Here is a 21530-nt window from a genome sequence, read left to right on the forward strand (position 1 = left end):
TTGTAACTTTGATTTATGATAAAAAGAAGACAGCTGCTTTAAGAGTTAAGCCTTAGATTTTGAAATGCTTAGAATCCATAAGGTCATATATGTGACACTATCTTTCTGATGTTCAAAGCAGATAAATAGTGGGGAATGAAATTTACTTCAAAATGACACCTAACTTCATTCCGCGTAGATAAATACAAAAAATGTGTCCATAATAGAATATCAAGAAAAAGTGAAGTCCATTATCAACTTAAGAGCAGTCCATTTCAGACTTTCCTAGGTAGGGATGCCAGCCTCCAGGTGGGGCCTGGGGATCCCCTGGAATTACAGCTCATCTCCAGACTACAGAGATCCATTCCCCTGGAGAAAATGTATGCTTTGGAAGGTGAAATCTATGGCATCATACCCTGCTGAAGTCCTTGTCCTCCCCAGGCTCCATCCCCAAATCTCCAGGAGTTTCCCAACCTGGTCATAGCGGGTAGCCATGGGGGTACCTGGCAACCCTATGGGCATGAAGAAGATTTCACTGGTAAATTCCACCTAAAATTTCTGCACATTTCCTGAAATGTATACATAGCATTCATGTGCTTATCACTGTTTTCATATCCATTTTCTGCTTTCTCAAGGTTTTTAGCTGTGGGGAGAGTTCCTTAAGCATAGCCTCCATGTATACTTTTCCAATGGAATGTTGGTCAGAATGAAGCTTGGTGCTGTGATCACAGTGAACAATCATTATTTATTCTGGGACTGTCTGAAAAGGGCTAATAATTGATTCTGACTTCTACCTGTGTCAAAAATGGTGATTTTAAAAAATTGGATGATTATTCAGGAGACAAGGAATTTTCTGTAATTTGCTGTATATACGGTATGTATTGTTTATAACAAAGTAAACTATATATAAAATTTGTATTGCACTGAATTTTAATAAATTTCACATGGTATTAAGAGAAATTATAACCATGGTCCAGATACTTATGCCAAAGTAGATGCACAAAACACATTTTATCTTATAGAAGGCAATGAAACTTGTGAATTATATGGCTTGGAGACAGGAATATTTTAGTCCTAAAAATAAACTGAACCTAGTCATTTCCCCATTTTTATCTATTTAACTCCCAACTATTAAGGCACTATACTAGTATATGCATTTGGATAGGTACAAATAAAATTCAAATTTTGATTATGAAATTTTAAAATAAAGATAACACTTATGAAGCAGTGTTTCAAAATAATAATTCTGGATTGGATCCTACAAATCCAAGCAAAAATATTTTCATCTGTATCACCACTCTTCTCCAGCAACCCTTATTATGCTTGAAATGCTGAGAGCTTTGTACATGTAAGGTTGTACTGAGAAAGTAGAGTCAGGTAAAATCACCCTACTGAAGTTAGAAGTGGAGGTGTGCCCCATGGTGTTTTGTCCTAGATGCCTCCTCTTCCAACATTAACATTTTTGGGGATTATGTGGGGGCTTGCTGGCATTCCATTTGGTTCCATGATAATAGCTTTGCATGATGATAGATTTCTTTTTACACAAACACACATAGACTCTTATCTAGATAAATTGCTTAATGTTCATTCCCTAAAACTTAGAGAATGGCACATAAACACATCAATGAACAAATCATGTGAAAGAACAGAAGTATCCAAGGTCGGTAAATATTTATGAAATCTAGATGACAAATCATGTTGTTGACCAGAAATAATATATATCTGCTGTACAGACAACATGTATCTCAATATTATTACAAACAGTGAATTGTCTGCTGCAATCTAGAGCTGTTTTCCTTGCATAACAAAGTTCTGCAAAGTAGCCATATTACATACTCATTTATTTAATTTGAAAATTTCATCATCCCAGAAAGAGGGAGCACAGTGTCTGATGCTCATCTGTTTACATCTGCTATACATATTATCATAACTAATAGACCAGTATTCATCATACACTCTCCAAAGTATTATCCAAAGTAGCACTGTTTCTATTCTACATCTCCAAGTTAACTATTCTTCCATTATCTGAAATATTATCTGACTTTGAGCTTCTTAATTTAATTGGTGTTTCTATAATGCAATACTATCAACATTCTCCTGGGAGTAAGCCCATTGAATAGACCTGAGTAGGATTCTGTGTAAACTTGTTTAGGATTGCTCTCCTTATCCCTTCATCCCTCTATCGACTTTTTACAGTTCCAAAAACTTGGGGCAATTTGCTTTAGAATATAAACTTTGCTTCTTGCTTAACTGTACTGTTGGCTCTCTTTCTGCCAGGGTTTTATGGTCCTATCCAGGCGGTGACACTGATAGCAATTCTCTTTGAGATCACAACACAACCTGTTGTAGGCAGTAGCTACAACTTGCAATGGCAACAGTTCTTAGATGCATAATGATTGAAACTGAGATACTGAACAAAGAATTGCACAGGGCAAGGTTGATCCTCTGTGGCCACTACCCCATAGTTCAGTTTCACTGATGACAGCCAGTGATCACTTGGAAAAAATGGTTCATTGAAAGGGATCCTAGAATAGTTATAGACAAGTGGGAACCTGAAAAGACTTGTGGAAGGGAACCCACAAGTTCTTAAGGGAGGCATCTCATTTTTCCCTGTACCTCACTCACAGACTATTTCCTCTTTCCTTTCCCTGCCAGCTCCCATAACTTCTCCCTTTTTCCTGCTTCCTTTTCTCCTTCCCACTTACCAGCTAACCTACCTTTATCCCTCCCTCTCTACCCTTGGCAGCCTCCTCCTGGGAAAAGTCTGGCTGAGTTACATGATGGCTGTCGGCACTGGGCTGGACCAGGCTAGGCCCAGTGGTTGATACTAGCACCAAGCCAGGTCCAGTGGCATGATGGCCACTGCAACACTCAGTACCAAAGCAGAACAGAAGCTTGTACCTCTCACCTGTGACAAAAGCAGTTGCGGGTAAGAGAAATAATGCAAGATGGAAAGATTCTTCAATCATTCTCTTTCCACCACCAGGGTTGGAGGCTTAGTGCTTGAGTTGCATGGTAACCTAGCCCCCAGGGAGGAAAACAATTCATGAAGGAATGAAATGAAAACTACTCTGCTAGCTGACTTCCAGGGCAAAATCCTACTCTGAGGGCGAAAGTGCCCAAAGGCGCATGAAGTACACAGAATTCCTCAGGTATCTTGGGGGGGGGGGGTGCATTACTGCTGGAGAAGGAAGTTAATGAAGCTGCAAAAAATGCTTTCTTCTAAAGCCTTTAACATCTGTCCACCTGGATTCATGCCATGGTAACATCAAGACTAGACTATTGTAATGCCTTTTACATGGGTCTGCCCTGGAAATCATCTTGGAGATCCCAGTTGGTATAGCTCAGTTATTCAGTTATTATCAGGATCTAGATGAAGTAGTATACACATTGCACCCATTCTGTAGTCATTCTATTTATTGGATGCCTATTAACTACTGGGTTCATTTCATGGTACTGACAAAGCCTTTCATGGCCACAGAGCCTAACATCTGCAGGACCACCAGCTCTACTTGTCTGTTCAAGGCCTTCTGCAAATGGGCAAGATCAGACCATTTATGTGCATTCTCTATTTAGGCCCCCATCTTGTGGAATGGCCTGCCTTGGGAGGTCAGGAGGGTTCCCACACTCCTCTCATTTCATAAACTATGTAAAACAGAGTTGTTTGGGAGAGCCTTCCCCTAATAATAATAGGGGTACAGTGTAGCAGGAAGGTACTTTATAAAGCAAAAGAGTCTGTAGATCTGAGTATAGAATGTATAATCAGTTTGCTTCATATATAATCCTGTCGTTGATAAATTGTTTTTTTACTCATGTAATACCATTCCTCATCATTGTATCCACACTTTGTATCATATCTAATATGCCATGCTCATCCAGATTTTGGTAATCATAGTACATTACTCATTAGCTGTCCCTTCATATTGACTGTATTTACCTACACAGTGCTTATTAGATCTCTCTTCATATGTACTGTTATTAATTTACACTGTGTAATCCACTTTGAGCCTCAGTGAGAAAGGAAGGCTATAAATACAATAAGCAAACAAAGAGGAGCTGGTTTGAAATAATGTCTAATTAAAAAAAAATAAACGGAAAAAAATCCTCTTTGTAATATAGTCCCTCTCCTGTTTTTGGCAGTTTTGCGTATAAGTACTTCTGCTTAATGCATGAATACTTTATGCATCTGATGAAGTGAGTTCCGATTGATTAAAAACTTATGCTGCAACAAGCAGTGCTAGTCATTTAGGTGCCTCTCTACTAACTTTTTATTTTATAGTTGTAACAGATTGATATTTTAAAAAAATGTTTATATACCCGCCTTTCTCCAGATAAAGCCAGGGCATAGAAAAATAAGACACGTAGATAAATGATCTTCAGATTTTGCTTACGTTGTACTGATTACATTAGGATATAAACAGTATGCTATTCTGTAGAGAGCCCTCACCAATCATCAGATATCCTAGGAAGTGATTTTCCCACAGTGAAATTGACTGCTGAACTCATGTCCATGGGAGAGAAGTGGAAGGAAGAGGGAAGGATGGAGGCAAAGAAACCCTTTCCCCTACTGGCTTGCCTTTTCATCACCATGGTCACCAAGCAGCAGAAGGTAAGCCGGGGAAAAAGGAAGAAAAGGAGAAAGGGATCCTGTCTTTGTTGAATGAAAAGAACTGGCATGTAGTGGTGAACCCTCAAACTTTACTCAGTCAAAGGCTGCGGTCACACACACTAAATAATCCAGTTTCGATTCACTTTCAGTGCACTTTCAAACTGGATTTTAACTGTGTGAACTGGCAAAATCCTCAGGTAAATTTGTCTTGCATCACTTTAAAAACAGTCCCAAGTATTCATATTTTATTGCCTTAATTTACTATATTATATTTTATACAGTAAAATTTGCTACATATTTGCTACTATATTTTCCTGACTATAAATACAATTAGTGAACTAGGAAGTGCTTGGTAACACACTATAACTCTGCAAAGTAATATAGATGGTGATTTTGAGAAACCTAATACAAAATTTTTTCCCCTCTAGCTGCTGTTACTCCGTACTCTGTCCAAGCAGAACACCAAGACAAATTTCTTTTTCTTACTCCCCGTATGGTATTGGCAACTTCAAAGTGGCATTTGTTTCAAAGGACATTTAAAAGGCCATACAATCCTGCTTTCATTCTTTCCCTTAGGCCTTTGTCCTTACAAATAAATTCTTCTGGATTCCCTGTGATCCTTTTATCAGGAATCTTCCTTTCTCAGGGCACTCCTGTGACCTCAGTGCCAAGCTCTTGCTCTTTCTGCTATGACCTTACATTTTAGGGTGGGGGGGTTGAAGTGTTTTAATAAAAGATTATATCTTTCTGTCAATTTTTTCAGGCCAGATTCAAATGGTTGACACCAAATAAAGGCATCTGCATTTGTCTTCCTTACTATACCAGGGAGATCCTTGTTCATTCACTGAGGTTTAATTTCACCTTCCCTATGTAATGACTCTTTCTATACAGCTGAAAGAAGGCTACATTCCATTTCGGATGAACCTTCTCTCATGGAAACGTCCTTCTTTCTTGCTACACTCTGTGCAAATTGATTTCCCTAACCTAAGGCCAAGTTCAGACTGGCAGTTTGGCCTGATATAGGCACATTTCAGAAACGTTTCACAAACGGATTAGAGGAGCCGTTCACACAGGCACATCTGTCAGGCGCTCCCCAGCTGTACTCAACCCGTCTTGTAATGCTTCCCTCCCGAGTTCAAAAGATACCAGGTGAAAGTGGTAGCAAACCCTGGAGAGCGCGTTCATCCCACTTCCCGGAAGTGTGAACACGAAAAGCCACGCGAACAAGCCACATTGATAATTGTGTGCCTATGATAGGCACAGGTCGCCAGATTGCCACTTACAGCTGCACCTCCGCCAGGGGCGGGCCAACAGTGTGAACACTCCCTTGCACCTTCTCCTATGTATGCTCCTGCATCAGTTGGTGCAGTGTGACCGGGAATACCTGGAACAAGTTGTTCTGGATCTTTTTTGCCACGACTCCCTCGTGCTTCAAACTGCCAGTCTGACCTCACCTCAGCCTAGGCTTGTAAATCAATGTAAAAGTGAAACATTATTTAAGTAATATGGAAGGGTACAGAAGCAAACTTGTAGTCTTCTGTCCAAATAATTTTCTCTCCAAACTTGAGTTCAGAGAAAATGGTTTCTGTATTCAATATGGTAAAAATCTCTGCTTACTATCTTTCACAACATATGTATTTTTGTACTGTAGAGGTTAAATTGTTCATAGCCCTGTGAATCTAGCAAGCCCTATTCTATTTTCTGAGGTTGGAAATTATGTTTAGGCCTGTCATGAAGATGGGTTGTAAAGCTACAACATATCATACCAAATAATGCAGACCCACAGGGCCTTGTGGGGGGCATCTCATTTTCTCCTCCCCAAAATCCCCCATAGCCTATCCCCTTTTCCTGTTTTTATCAGCTTCCCTGTCTTCAGCTTTGCCTCCTTCTTTCCCTCTGTCAGCCTCTACCCAGGAAGAGTCTAGCCCAGCTGTGTGTTGCTGGCCGCTGAGTCAGGCCCAGTTGCACAGTGGGGAATCAGCAAGCACACGCAGGGGAAGGGTACCTCACTTTCCCCTCACCACATCACAAACCAACCTGTTTTTATCAGCTTCCCTGTCTTCAGCTTTGCCTCCTCTGTCAGCCTCTACCCAGAAAGAGTCTAGCCCAGTTGTGTATTGCTGGCTGCTGAGTCAGGCCCAGTTGCACAGTGGGGAACCAGCAAGCACATGCAGGGGAAGGGTACCTCACTTTCCCCTCACCACACTATTTCTTCTTCCCTCCCCCTGGCAACCCCCTGCTTCCTTCTCTTCTCTGCCCAATCACTGATGACATACTAAAACAAATTCTAACATCACCAGCTGAGATGAGTATTTACAATGTGTTACTAGGTAAGGAAGCAAAAACCCAGGACTGTGATTGAATTAATCAATTTTTATATTTTGCTTTCTCTATCATGTGAAATCCTTCATGCCAAGGCATTACCCTTGGTTTAATCGCTCTTCTAATTCTTGGAGTAGGCATTTGCTTGAAGTGCGTGGTTTAGATGATTTAGTTCATCATTGAGAAAGTGCAGATTAGCATGAAACTCCAACAAGATAATGACTCAGCCCTACCCAACTTTCCTGAGTAGATATGAATTACCTGCCTACCATTTTTCTTCTCACATTGACACAGAATACTCCATCTTTCTGTGTTATACCTCTGTGGATACCAGACACAGCTGGTGGAGAAACATCAGGTACTACAATGCCAAGACCACGGCCATACAACCTGGAAAATCTACAACAACTACTGAACTCCGGCCGTGAATGCCTTCGACAACATATTTAGTATAACTGCTTCTGAGATATTTCACATCACTCTAATACTCCTTGAAGTAAGGGTAGGATACAAATCTAACAAATAATTAAATACAAGAATAGACATGAGAGTATCCATACACTAAATATGTCAGAACACAAAAGTTGTTAGAAGCAGTATGTTCATAAAAAGAGTAATTTTCCACAGTTTCATAATTATGAGTAATCGGATCCCAGTTTTACTATATGAACTTCTGTGGATACAGGGTGTTATAAATCAAATAACTAAAACTGAATAATTAGTTTAAACAAGTGGGGACCCATGAGAAACTAATGGGGAAATTTCCCCACTGGTCCATGCTTTGACCTCTGGCTTCTGACACCCACCCCCAGCCACCTGTCTCTGCCTTCCCCCCCACTGCCATGCCCTCCTTCCATCTTTGCATTCCACATCTACTTATTCTCCTTTTCCCCTTCTGCTGCTCCTTCTTTCCCCAGCCTGTCCTCCCTGCCACCTCATCCCTGTTGCTCTGTCTGCCCACCCATCCCTCTCCCTGCCATTTGCTTGTTGGGATGGCCACTCATCAGCAAGCCCACCCAGCTGAAGTACCACCTACTTGCCTGCCTATCATGGTGGCTCCTCTCCTACCCATCTGGCCATTTTGTGGAGGGGTAGAAACTTGTCATTCTGCCCTCTCACCAGTGCTCTGCCCACATGCCCATCCCCTTCTCTGCCACTCTGTTCTCCTACCCGTCTGCCCCCCATCATTCTGCTTCCCTGCTTCTTCCCACCCTCACTTATCAGTCTGGCCATTTGCCAGCCCACCTCCCCCTTCCCCATCTGACTCAAATGGTGATGGGGTGCAAGGAAGCTCCTTTACCACCTGCCCAACTCACATGACAGGAGTGAGGCAGGCCTGCAGCTACACTGGGGCATTTCAGAGCCCAGCCCCCTGACTTTCCACCAGGGCCCCCGACTTACCACCCTGAACAGCCCCCCTCCCCGATTTATTCCTTGTACTCACTGCTACTGCTGGGGCAGTGGCAAGCCTCACACTGCCCCCCCCCCGCAGCTCTCTGTATCTCTTCTTGTCAAGGAAAGCCCCACTCTCCACTTCCACACTGCTACTCTGTCGTCTTGACTCTCACCGGCCGGCAAAGCAAGCCCCGCCTCCAGTCCCACCCTGTTCATCATCCTCTCTTTCTGCTCATCTTGCCTATCTTTCTCTTGCTGTCCGGCAAAGAAAGAGCCCTGCCTCCATTCCCATGCTGCTATTCCCTCATCGCCATCAAAACAAGAAAGCAACCCCCTCTTCATTCCCATGTGGCTGCACTGATCTCTCTCTTGCAAGCTGTCTTGCAGGCTGTCACTATCCCTCCAATTCCCAAGCCGGCAAGTCAAGCCCCGCAGGTAGGCTGAAATTTACTTACTTGTTTTTTTTTGCATGGGGGGGGGGGATGCCAGACTCCATGTGGGACCTGGGGATCCCCTCCCTTGAATTACTGTTTAAGAATCCCATCCCCAACAATGTCTGTTTACTAACGGTATGGGGAGAAGGGTTGCCCGGCTCCAGGTGGGACCTGGGGATCCCAAGTCTGGCATTACAGTTTAAAAGTCTGAACAATGTTTTTGTCTTGTTTAGTATCAAGGGGGAGGGGAGGGATGCCAGACTCCAGGTGGGGCCTGGGGATCCCCTCCCAGGCAAATGTGATTTTGGGCTGTATCAACAGAAGTATAGTGTCCAGATCACGCAAAGTGACGGTACCACTTTATTCTGCTCTGGTTAGACTTCACCTAGAGTATTGTGTTCAGTTTTGGGCACGACAATTTAAGAAAGATATAGACAAGCTGGAAGATGTCCAGAGGAGGGCAACAAAGATGGTGAGGGGTCTGGAGAACAAATCCTATAAGGAAAAGTTGAAGGAGCTGGGTATGTTTAGCCTGGAGAGGAGATGACTGAGAAGTGATATGATAACCATCTTCAAATACTTGAAGGGCTGTCATATAGAGGATGGTATGGAGTTGTTTTCTGTTGCCCCAGAAGGTCAGACCAGAACCAATGGGTTAAAATTAAATCAGAAGAGTTTTCGGCTAAACATTAAAAAGAACTTTCTGACAAAGTGGTTTTTCAGTGGAACAGCCTTCCTCAGGAGGTAGTGGGCTCTCCTTCTTTGGAGGTTTTCAAACAGAGGCTAGATGGGCATCTAACAGCTTCTAATTTTGTGAACTTAGGCAGATCATGAGAGGGAGGGCAGGAAGGGTTGCCTCAGTGCTTAGTTCTCGTGGCCCTTTCTTACACGCCCAGGGAAATGCTGAGCACCACTTTTGAGTCAGGAAGCAATTGTTCTCCGGGCCAGTTTAGCCAGGGATCCTGGAGGTTTTTTTGTCATCTTCTGGGCATGGAACAGTGGTCACTGTGTGTGTGGAGGGGGAGGTATTTGTGAATTTCCCGCATTGTGTAGTGGGTTGGACTAAATGACCCTGGAGGTCCTTGCCAACTCTATGATTCTATGAATTACTGTTTAATTACTGTGTAATCTGGTCAACTCTTAGAGTATGATTAGGTATGATTTATTTAATTTCCCCCCTGTTCAGTAACATATACTATGCTTTATTATCAGGAAATGGACAGGTTCATCACTAGACGGTCTGGACAGAGACCAACAACAGGACAGGAAACAACCACCCCTGCTCGGGAGTCCACCACTGGCCCTGCAAAGGAGGGTGCAAAGGCAGAGGAGCCTTCAACAATGCATGGAATTGTGCAATCAGCCTCCTCCCAGGAGAGACAGCCAATTCCTCCAGATCTAGGTGAAGTGAATCCTTCTCAGACAAGGCTTCCAGCTTACCCTAAAACAATATTTGGAAGCAAGGAGTGCAGTTTTAATAGTGGATGGTATGCTGGCCGTCCCTGGCTTGAACACTCAATCAAGACTGACAGAGCTTTCTGATTCCCATGTAGAAAGTTTGCGAAGGTGACTGAATGGGACAATGCATTTACAGTTACTGGCTTCAACAACTGGAAGACAGCTTTAGAGAGCAAGAAGGGATTTTACAGACATTCCACAAGTAAAAGCCACATGATGCCAAATGCCAAATGGGAAGAACAAATGGCTTGGTCAAGACAAGGAACAGAGATTCATACACTGTTGGGTCCTGAACATATAAAGTAGAATAGGTATTACATCAAAAGTATTACTGAAACAATTCAGTTCCTTTCTGTTAATGAGCCAGGGGCCAGCATACCTTCGAGACCGTCACTCCCCATATGAGCCCCATAGAGCACTAACGTCCACCATTCACCATCTTTTGGTGGTCCCCGGCCCCAGGGACATCCGGCATCCCTCGACCAGGGCCAGAGCTTTTTCAGCGCTGGCCCCTGCTTGGTAGAATGAGCTCTCAAGTGAGATCAGGGCCCCGCAGGATTTATTACAATTCCGCAAGGCCTGCAAGACGGAGCTCTTCCACCGCGCTTTTGGCTGACGCAGCGGGTGTCCCCCTCCTGGGATTGGCCCCCATTTGTAGCTTGGGTCGGCCCTCATTTACAGCTTGGGTCAGCCCCATTTACAGCTTTGGTCAAGCCCCTATTTACAGCCTGGGTCGGAGACCCCAAACTTGATCAACCATGGAGGTATATGGCTTTTACTAGAGTTGTATGTTTCACATGTTTTAACGTAGTTTTAATTGTATTGAATTTTATATTGTTGTACTGTATGTATATTGTTGGAACCCGCCCTGAGTCCATCAAGGGGAGGGCGGGATACAAATCCAATAAATAAATAAACAAACAAATAATTTTTATAAAGCTGCCTTTTTGTGGTAGTGAGGGACCTGGTCCAATAAGTAAGACTGAGGAACAGGAGGAAGTGTCAAGCCCTTATGGACTGTTCATGGCACTGTTTCATTATACCATACTGAAAGATCCAATGCTCAAAGCAATAGTCCAAGGCATACCTAGTAATTCCTCTTACACCTCATCAAAGATTCAGAATAAGGTTATCTCTACCCTGGGCTCAATGGTGCTAGAAGAAATAGTTTCTTTTTTCAAAGTAGTGAGATGGACGTCTTCTTTGTAAAAGCTGATGAGCTATGAAATGTGAGTGGTATTGAAAATGTAGTTGTTGTTGTCAGATTTGTAAGACAGCAAGCCATCAGAATACCTATTGGGTACGTATGAACTTTACCAGTTAACAGCAGATTATATAACTGAAATTCTGTTTCAAGTGTTAGAGAATGAGCTTGATATTTGCTTTATGGACTGCATATTGCTACACACAATGGACTGGGCACACACACACAGGCTCAGAAAGCTGTACACTTTAAGTCACCTGTTGTGATACCACACATAGAAGGTGCCTGCACATGCCTTACATGTAAATAAGGTTTCAGCTACACAGTTGCCAAGCCTGGTGAAGAAGCACAAACCTCCATTATTGTGAGCAATGAGAAACAACAACCTCGAGAGGAGACAGCCCCCACTGCAGAACTACTTGTAGTCATGTACTACCCATCGCCTGCTTTGTTCCTGCATTGGTATTTCCTGCCATATGGACATTTGGTTATCAATAGAATGGCCAGCTTCATCAGCACTACAATGGAGCATCTTGACGCCTAGGTTTTCACACCTGTCCAGATGCCATACTTCGAGTAAGGTTTTAGGTTTTTAGGTTACAATATTGGCCACCCCTTCAGGTAACGTCCCCTTCCCATAGACAACCAATAGGATTGTTTTGGGGACGGACTAACAGGTAGGTGGGCCAAGAGGTTGGCAAAGTTACCATCCATCTCTTGGACCCCCTATAAAAGGGAAGGACCATTTACCTGGCCCTTCCTAGCTAGCAATCCCCGCAACAACCCCTATCTGCTTTTACTCCCCTTGAGTCCCACTTGCTATCCCCAACCCTTGCCTCTACTTTGATCTCTTAATCTGCAGTCAAGAGACCCACACATTCCAGCTGGTTCTGGTCGTGTGTGAATCCTTTGTTTCCATTTCTTCCCCTCCATTCTTCATTGGAACAACCAAGCTGCAAGACAGATAAGTATCACCCACCATCACCCCTACCTGCTAATGCAAAAGTGCTTATTTCTTACTGTAAATCTTAGAAACTTGATTGAATGTGTGAGTGTATCAGTATTGTTTGTATGAGATATATTTTTAAGTAAAAGACATCTATTTTAACCACAACAGCCTCGAATCCTTTACTGGTAACCCTTGGTGTGAACAGGACCTGGTTTAAACTGGCAAGAACCCATTTATAAATTGCCAATTGCTGTAAATAAAGCAATTTGGCTAACAGAAGTTCTTACTGACTGTGGGTTCAATCCTAGGGAGCTCATAGTGCAGTGTTAGTGTGATGTCTAGTAGGAGAGATGGAGTTCAAAAAAATGCAAGAAAAAGTGGGCAAAACCATACCGTACATACATTGCTACAATCTACAATCACCAATTGCATCTTGTGATAGTGAGCGCCTGCTCAAAAATAGCACCTGTAAGGCAGTTTTTCGAGACATGTAATGGATTATACAACTTCACCAGAAAACATTGAGTGAAGTGAACCAAATGTATTCGGGTACTCAGCTGAAGAGACTCCTCGAACATAGGTGGACTGGACATTTAGCCACTGCAAGAGCCATAAGTGAGAACTTCTCTGAAGTTATGTTAGTGCTTAGTGGCATTGCTGATTCTGATAGAGATGCTTCCACAGATTTGCAAGTGGAGGCAAAAGGTCTACATGGCTCATGTGCAACTGTAAGACTTTGTTTCTTACCATTATTTATGCAAGAGGTGTTGTCTATATTTAAGCCAGGTAATGCAGCACTTCAAGACAAAACCATGCATTTGGGGAGAGCGGCTGAAAGTGGGAATCACTGCATTTCTGCCCTTAAGGAGAGGAGAGGTAATGCAGACATGCACTTTGAATTGATTTTGGCAAAATCCACTGACACCTGTGAAGCGAACAGCATTGTTTTTGAGAGAGAAGAAACATCAGAAAAGCATGGCAAAAGGAAAAGGAAGGAGAAACATTTTGGGGACTATATTGCTGAAGGTAGTGCTGGATCAAGCTATTCTGGCAGTGAAATGTCCCCTCATATGCGCTTAAAACAGGTATTCCTTGACTATTCCATTTCAGAGGCTGAATCTCGATTCTCTAAATGTAATGTGGAATACTTATCAGCTTTGGACTCATTGACTCCAAGTTCACAAACCTTTTTGGATGTAAAAGCAGTAAAGCCTCTCATACGATTAGTTAATGCTAATGAGGATGCCTTTGCACAAGAAGTGAATCTCTGAAAAATGAACCTTTTTGCACCAACAAATCCACTTTTGATGCTCTTTCAGTGCTGTTCCCATGTAGAGGTGGATACTGTAATGTATACAAAGTCCTTGCAGCTGCTGTAACTTTTGGAGCATCCACAGCTACATGCGAGGCAGCATTCTCTCGCCTTACTCGTGTGTTAAAACCACAGAGGCGATCGATGTCCCATCTTTGGAAACACAATCTAGTACTGCTAAGTTATGAGAAAAGACCCACAAGAATATTGATATGGATGCTTTCATAGAAAAAAAATCATGCCCAGTCATGTCAACTTCAACTATAATGGGCTGAGCTGAGAAGGGTATTTGAATGGTAACCAGGTTCTGTAACCAGAGAAAATTTTGAGTGACAAATATTACAAGTTCTGTAATGGTTAGCATCTTTGTGATAAACCAGAAACATTTATATGTGACAAACCACAAGATCAGTAATGGTTAGTATTTTTGAAATAAACCTGAAATATTTTTGAGTGATAAATGACTTGTCTTTATTATTTATTTATACATAAAGTATACATATAGCATAAAGTATAAATATAAACATAATGAGTGCCCCCACAAGAAAAAAAAATTGCCCCATAAAATGAAAAATCCTGACTACGGGCCTGAGTGGGGGTGATGACTCCTACTTTCCCCTCTGTGCTACTCTGCCCATCAGCCTATCACCTTCCCTCCACTCTGCCATCCTGTCTGGCTGTACCCTCCACTCAGCTTCCCCATCCCTTCCCCTACCCACCTGCAGTGCTGCTGCCTCTGCCATTGGAGAGTGGTTCCAGCTCGGACCAAGGTGCATTGTCAGCTCGCACATGGACAATGCTCCTCTGGTTTGGAAAATGTAACCCCCACTCAGTTTTTCCCCAGATGATGATGATGATCACTACATGATTATTGATTTTAGGATTGTTTAAATTGTTTACTGATGTGCTTTATTCTTTTATGTAAGCTGCCCTGAGCTGGCTTTGGCTGGGAGGGCGGGGTATAAATCTGGTAAATAAATCATCATCATCATCATCATCATCATCATCATCATCATCATCATCATCATCAAACCTGGAGAGTCTGCCAACTCTGCAGGAAAATGTTCTTTATCTCAACAGGGCCCTGGGGCCATGTTGAGAATTTTATGTATACACGTGGGGAAACCTGCAAGGACTTGTGGGGGTTATCCCCTCCCCCACTATTTGCTCTTTTCCTTTCCTGAAATCCCCCCCCCCATAATTTATTCCCTTTTCTCCTTCATACACACCAGCCAACCTACCTTTATATGCCCCCCTGTCTTCAGCTTTCACTCCTTCCCTCCCCCTGGTAGCCTCTACCCAGGAAAAGTATAGCCCAGTTGTGTGGTGCCAGCTGCCAGGCTGCACCTGGCCAGTTGCATGACGGGAAACCCACAAGGACTTGCAGGGGGTACCTCATTTCCCCCTATGTCCTCCTCCCCACACTATTTCCTCTTTTCTTTCTCCTGGCAACCCCCATATCCTTTTCCCTTCCTCAGCTTCCTTCTTCTTACATATCAACCAACCTGCCTTTGGGAGGGGCTGTGGTTCAGTGGTAGAGCATCTCAGGTTCAATCCCTGGCATCTCTGGCCAAAAGGATCAGGTAGGAGGTGATGTGAAAGACCTCTGCCTGGGACCCTTGAGAGCTCTACCAGTCTGAGTAGACAATATTGATTTTGATGGACCAGGTATCTGATTCAGTATAAGGCAGCGTCATGTGTTTGTACATTTATCTTCCCCCCATACTAGCTATATTATTTATTTATTTATTTAATACCCCGTCTGTCTACACAATGGGGACCCAAAACATCCTGTGATGTAGGTTATGCTTAGAGAGTGTAAGTAGTCCAAGGTTGCCCAGTGAGTTTCCAGAATGGGGATTCAAACCTGTGCCTCCCAGATTGTAGTCTAAAAATCTAACTGCTATAGGACACTGCCTTTTGTGCTGTGGCTGCTATGGAACAATAGCAAGCAGCCTGGCCTGTGTGAGTCATGCAAGTTGTGTAGTACCAAGTCACCCAAAGAGTCCTCATACAAAGGCCAAAACAGACCTGAAAAGGCTCCTGTCACTACCCCACACCTTTTACTGACAGGGGGAAAAAAGGCCTGAAGTCTGGCAATACTGTGCATTTGCCTAGCAACAGGCTCTGGGGGAATTTGATTCTTAAAGCTATATGTGCTGCTCCTATCATTTTGAGAGTTTTTAGCCCCTTCTTTTTATATTTCGTATTTCCCCGCAAACGTGGGGCTTTACTTGGGTTTGCAGAAAGATCTATTTTGTCTGTTCATGGCTTCAGTCTCTGGGTTTAAGTATCCATGTATTTGGCTATATTGAAGATTAGATATAATGGCAAGCAAGAGACTTGCATTGACTTGTGGGAGCACATCTCATTTTTTTCCTCCCCAACTATTTCCTCTTCTCCATACCCCAAAACCCACATAGCCTCTCCCCTCTTCCTGCTTTCCTTCCTACTCACCAGCCAACCTACCTTTATCTGCTCCTCATCTTTAGCTTTTCCTCCTTCCCTCCCCCTGGCAGCCTCTGCATGACAACACTCTGTACCTGCTTGCCTGCTTGTCAGGCAAGGCGGGATATAAATACAAATAATAAATAAAATAAATAAATGTACAGTGATGGCTGCTTTAAAGACTTCCAGGGAGCACCTCACTTGCCCTGTATCCTCCTCCCCACACTATTTTCTTTTTTCCTTCTCCTGGCAGCCCCCATATTGTCACCTTTCCTTGTATCCTTTTCTTCTTGAATGCTGGCAATATTTTTATGGTTGCTTAGCACCAGCCAATGAGGGTATCAATTTCTGATAGAAGTCTTCCTTTTATCATTTTGGGGTTTTTAATGCTCCTGTATTTTGGATTCCCCCCCCCCTGCAAATTTGGGCTTCTCTCAGGTTTGTAGAAAGATCTTTCTTGTTCATCCATGGTTTTGATCTCTGGATTTAAGCATTCATAGATGGGGCCATGTTGAGAATTAGATGTACTGATTATGATTATTGTATAGTAACTAACTGTACAATCCTATGCAGGTTTAATGCAGCCTAAACCTATTGGAACCAATGGGTTCACACTGAAATAATTGTAGATTACTGTAGTGTAAATGAACTGAGAAACTGATAGTCTTCAAAAAAGTTTGAGTCTACCCACCTAGGTTTTTAAGGGGTAGAGGCAGAGAGTGCCCAGCCCCCCCTGACAACCACCAGGACCTGTTTGTACCATTCTGCCAACCCCCACACATCCCCACCTGCCGGTATGTCCTTTCCCTGGCCCATCTTCCCCAATGGCGCTGGGAGGTGTGTGCAGATAGACCACCACTATCCCTGCCAGGAGTGTTACCACTGTACACCATCTGCACATCCTTCTCTGGCAGCTTGTGTTGGGGGGAGGCTCTTTGGCAGCAGGCCCTGCCAGAAACTCTGAGCCCTGGCAGCTTCCCCACCTTAGGGTATGCTGGTGCCAGCCATGCCCTGTAGCCATGAAACGTTGTTCTTTGTTCTCCCTGCAGCCATTAAACTTTGTTCTTAGGGCTCAGGTGACAAAGGCTGAAATCCTAGACATACTTACTCATTGGGACATACTTCTGCGTATACACGTTTGCAAGCATGTTAAGGTCACAGTGTACAGAGTAAATGGTGAACACTGCCTCTCATTTTGCCAATGGAGGGAGAAACCTCAGAAACAGACAGCAGGATATAAACCAATACATTCTTTTCCAAGGGTTTCTATTATTTGCAGTTTTTATGTTGAAGATGAGTGCAATTTGAGTGTGTGTATATATGCATGCACACACACACACAGAACAGTTCAACACTCTTCTTCATCTAAGTGTAAAAAAATAAACAACTATTTCATACTCCTTCGAATTCCGAGCCTAACGGCTTGTTTTGAATGAGATTACTTTTATGTTATATATGAGTGCTGTTGTTCTGTTACAATATACTTTTTTCTTGTATGAAATCTGTAACTGACTTCCAAAATTCTCCTTTACTACAAGCCATAGAACTCAAGTCATAATGGAACTATACAATAATAATGGTCTGTTCATACTTACCTAGAACCTTGCAAATGATCTATGCAGAGAAAGTACTTTTTTTTTTTTTAGTTAGTGGTCCTGTATTCTATATCAGGAGAGTCCCACTTGTACTCAGAAGTAGTATGGTCCAAAGAGTGGGTTATTACCACTTCTTTTTCTTAATGAGAACCAGGATTTAGGGTTGTATTGGTGGTTTTTCTATCTCTGTTGAATATTACGGACATCTGAGCACAAGCTCTAGCTCCTAATGAATCTTAAGTACTGGAATATGAAACTGTGCTTAATATTATTTTACTAATTAAAACACAGACAAATGTTCCCGCTTTCTCCTATGGCAGGACTGAATATATGACACAGCTTTAAAGTAATACGACAGAAACAAAGAACGACAATTACAGGGAGCAATCACTTACTTGAAAGGAAGTGCTGAGAAGTAGGGCCAAAATCCCGGTGGGCCTCATGCAGCTGCCTGATACGTTCATCAATAGCTACCTGGGTAGGAGAAAAATGTAATAGAGGGCAATAAAGTCAGGTGCTTCATTAAAAGCTTAATATAACAGGATCCTTAGAGAATTTCACATATGTACAGTCATATTTATATATTTATTTATACTTCCCCTTTCTCTCCAATGGGGACCCAAACTGGCTTCCATTTTATCCTTACAACAATGCTGTGAGGTAGGTTAGGCTGAGAGTGTATGACTGGCCCAAAGTCATCCAGTGAGCTTCCATGGCAGTGGGAATTCAAACCTGGATCTCCCCAACCCTATTCCAGCACTCTAACTACTAAGCTAACTGGCTTTCAGCTCATGCAACTCCTACTTGAAATGGTTGGTATTGGTATGTATAAGCCACATGAAAAAAATGCCCTTCATTTACCAAATCCTGTTTATCTGGAAATCTGCCAAGCCCATCTGAAACTCAGATATAATTTCCATTCTCAGCTGCTTCCATTAAAAAGATTCTGAAAATTATTATTCCAAGTGTGGCTTATTGCCAGTCCATACTTTTCCTCTTATTCCTGTATTAATTTTGTTTATATTGTGATAGCGAAGCGGAGAGGGCTACACTGGACAAGCAATTAGTTCCTGAAACTGACAGAAAAGATTATGGTTTAAATAAAGAAACCCCACCTCATAATGATTTTAAAATCAAAACTAATTTAGTCTTCCAGATTTAAGAGGCAGTCCTGTACAAGTTGAAGACTGTTGGCTAAAATCCAGCAGAACCACTAAAATGTGCTCTAGAAAGTTTTGTAGCCTTTCCAATTAAGCAGCCTTATTGTACTGCAATTTTTTTCTTAAAGTCAGCACAGTTTAAAACTGTTTGTTATTAGGAGGCCCATGCATGGCTGAAATGAAACAGACAACAACAAATGGCAAATGGTGGTGGGGGGGGGTTGTGTGAATATATGGAGGGCAGCCACTGATTCCAACAGGAGCAAATACAGGTAAGACAGTTTTGTAGTCACTGTTTTTTAATGTGAAAACTAAAATGTGTTTTCATTAATTCTTACAACAGCTAAATGACTTCTATAGGCACTGTGAATGAGGAAAGGAATATCTATATATCTAATTCCCAACATGCCCCCTCCGTGAGGATATCTAAATCAGCACATCGGGGGCACTTGGGGGGCAGGGAGGTTTTCCTGCACATTTGGGGCAATCCACATATCTGCAGAAAAATCTGAAAACTTGGAAAAAATATGCGGGGGATATTTAAATCCCCCCAAAAGTAAAAGAGCGTTCCCTGTGCAGGCACAGGGAATGCTCTGAGAACGGCTTCACCGCCACCGCTGCCAGGAAGGGAGAGGGAGAGAGGGCAGGGGTGGGAGAAGGCTTGGCTGGCGGTAGCTGTAAGCCGCTCAGCCCTTGCTGCCGCCTGAGGGGGAGGGAGAAAGTTTGGCGAGCCGAGCTCAGGGCTCGCCACTGCCGCTAGGGAAGGGGGGAGGGAGAAAACTTGGTGGGCCAAGTTCAGGCCTTGATGCCGGTGCTGGTGGGGAGGAGGGAGAAGCTTGGAGGGGCGCGGGCCTCACGGTAGGTGCCGGGGATGGGAGGCAGGGGAGACGGCTCACCTTCAGCTGCTTCCTTCTCCTCCCGTGGAGCTTCCCCCCCGCGAGTATCGTGGGTCCCCCTTTTTGTATAACATAATATTGTGGGAATAGGAATATATAGTAACACAGGAATTAAACTACTCAATATTTAGAAAAGTTATACAGATTAGAAACTACAAAGTAAACATTTTATTAGGCAATAATTTTATTCTTCGATGGTGGTGTTTTATAAGTGCTGTGTAAATAGATAAAAGGACTATTAAGAGTTTATTCCTCACAGAGCCAGAGAGCCTTGAGTGACAGGCTGCTCAACTGCATGATAACATTACATTTGATGGGCAGTACAATCAGATCAAAGTACCCTGTCTTGATACAATCATCTACAGATCTCAAGATCACACACTGGCATTTGCATTATATAAAAAAACTACTGATGCCAATTCATATCTTCATTTTCCATCATTTCATCCATTACATCATAAGAAGAATCTTCCATATGGATAGTTGTTATTTTTCAGTCGCACAGTCAAGTCTGACTCTTCATGACCCCATGGACCACATCACACCAGGCCCTCCTGTCTTCTGTCATGGTCTGGCGTTTGCTTAATTTCATGTTCATTGCATTGATAACATCATCTAACCATCTTATGCTTTGCTGTCCCCTTCTTCTTTTACCTTCAATTTTTCCCGGCATCAGGGTCTTCTCCAGTGAGTGCTCCCTTCTCCTTTGGTGGCCAAAGTATTTGAGCTTCAGCTTCAGTATCTGGCCTTCCAGGGAACAGTCAGGGTTGATCTCTTTTAGGACTGACTGATTTGATCTGCTTGCAGTCCAAGGGACTCTCAAGAGCAGAGGTGTTGAACTCATTTGTTATGAGAGCTGGATCTGACATAAATGTCACTTTGTTGGGCTGGGCCATGTATGCCATAAAATGTAACATGTAACTAGCTTATTTTAAAAAAAAATTATTTAAGCATTTTTACCCCGCCCTCCCCGCAAGCAGGCTCATGGCGGCTTACAGGGGGCACAAGCCCATACATAAAATCCAGTATAACAATAAAATCATAACAATAACAATAAAGTGCATTCATTATCAAGCTTGGAGCAAGGGAGGCGGGGAGGGGTTGCCCAGCCAACATGAGGGAAGTAGTACCTGGCCCACAGTACCAGCTTATCTATGTACAATTTAGTTACTTAAGCACTGCATGGAACAGGAAGCCGGTGTCTGGCCCAGTTAAGCCCAACATCAGATGAGGGAGCTGCCTCCTAGACTGGTAAAAGACACACTCACACTTGTTAATCAGTGCCCAGCATGCTCAAGAGTGAGGGAGATGACACCTGGAGTGAGGGAGATGACACCTGGCCCACCCAAGCCTCATGCAAGGTGAAGGAGATGGTGCCTGGTCAGCTGGTAGGTAGGCTGCCTCTTCCTCTCTCTCTCCCCCTCTTGGGGGGGGGTGGAGCCCCTTTCCAGGTGGGTGTTTTTCCTTCCTAGTTCATCACTGCTTTCCTTCTAATTCTGTGTTGCAGGTGTCCTTTTTTCAAACATAAAATTAACATAAACTTTCAAACATAAGATCCTAGCTCCACTGCTGGATCTCCTAATGGCACCTGGAATTTTTGGCCACTGTGTGGCAGAGTGTTGCACTGGATGGGCCATTGGCCTGATCCAACATTGGCTTCTCTTTCTTAAATGGTTCTATGAATGCACCAGACTGACCATTATATGTAGTGTTAAAGAAAGACCATCATTAGTAGAGACAAATGTATAAACTTAGACAAATTTAGAGAC

At 43.0% G+C, this 21530-nt stretch overlaps 1 protein-coding gene across 2 annotated transcripts in view; it reads right to left on the bottom strand.

Moving 5' to 3' along the window:
• Positions 1–21530, bottom strand: part of DMD (dystrophin) — a 284775-nt gene that overhangs the window by 181004 nt on the left and 82241 nt on the right. For both annotated transcript variants that reach the window (XM_015406249.1, XM_015406246.1), the window contains exon 6: positions 18101–18179. In XM_015406249.1, coding sequence (XP_015261735.1) covers positions 18101–18179 — 79 coding nt within the window. The remainder of the gene's footprint in view (positions 1–18100; positions 18180–21530) is intronic.

This window comes from Gekko japonicus, unplaced genomic scaffold, assembly GCF_001447785.1.
Source record: "Gekko japonicus isolate JY-2015 unplaced genomic scaffold, Gekko_japonicus_V1.1 scaffold1357, whole genome shotgun sequence".
Taxonomy (NCBI): domain Eukaryota; kingdom Metazoa; phylum Chordata; class Lepidosauria; order Squamata; family Gekkonidae; genus Gekko; species Gekko japonicus.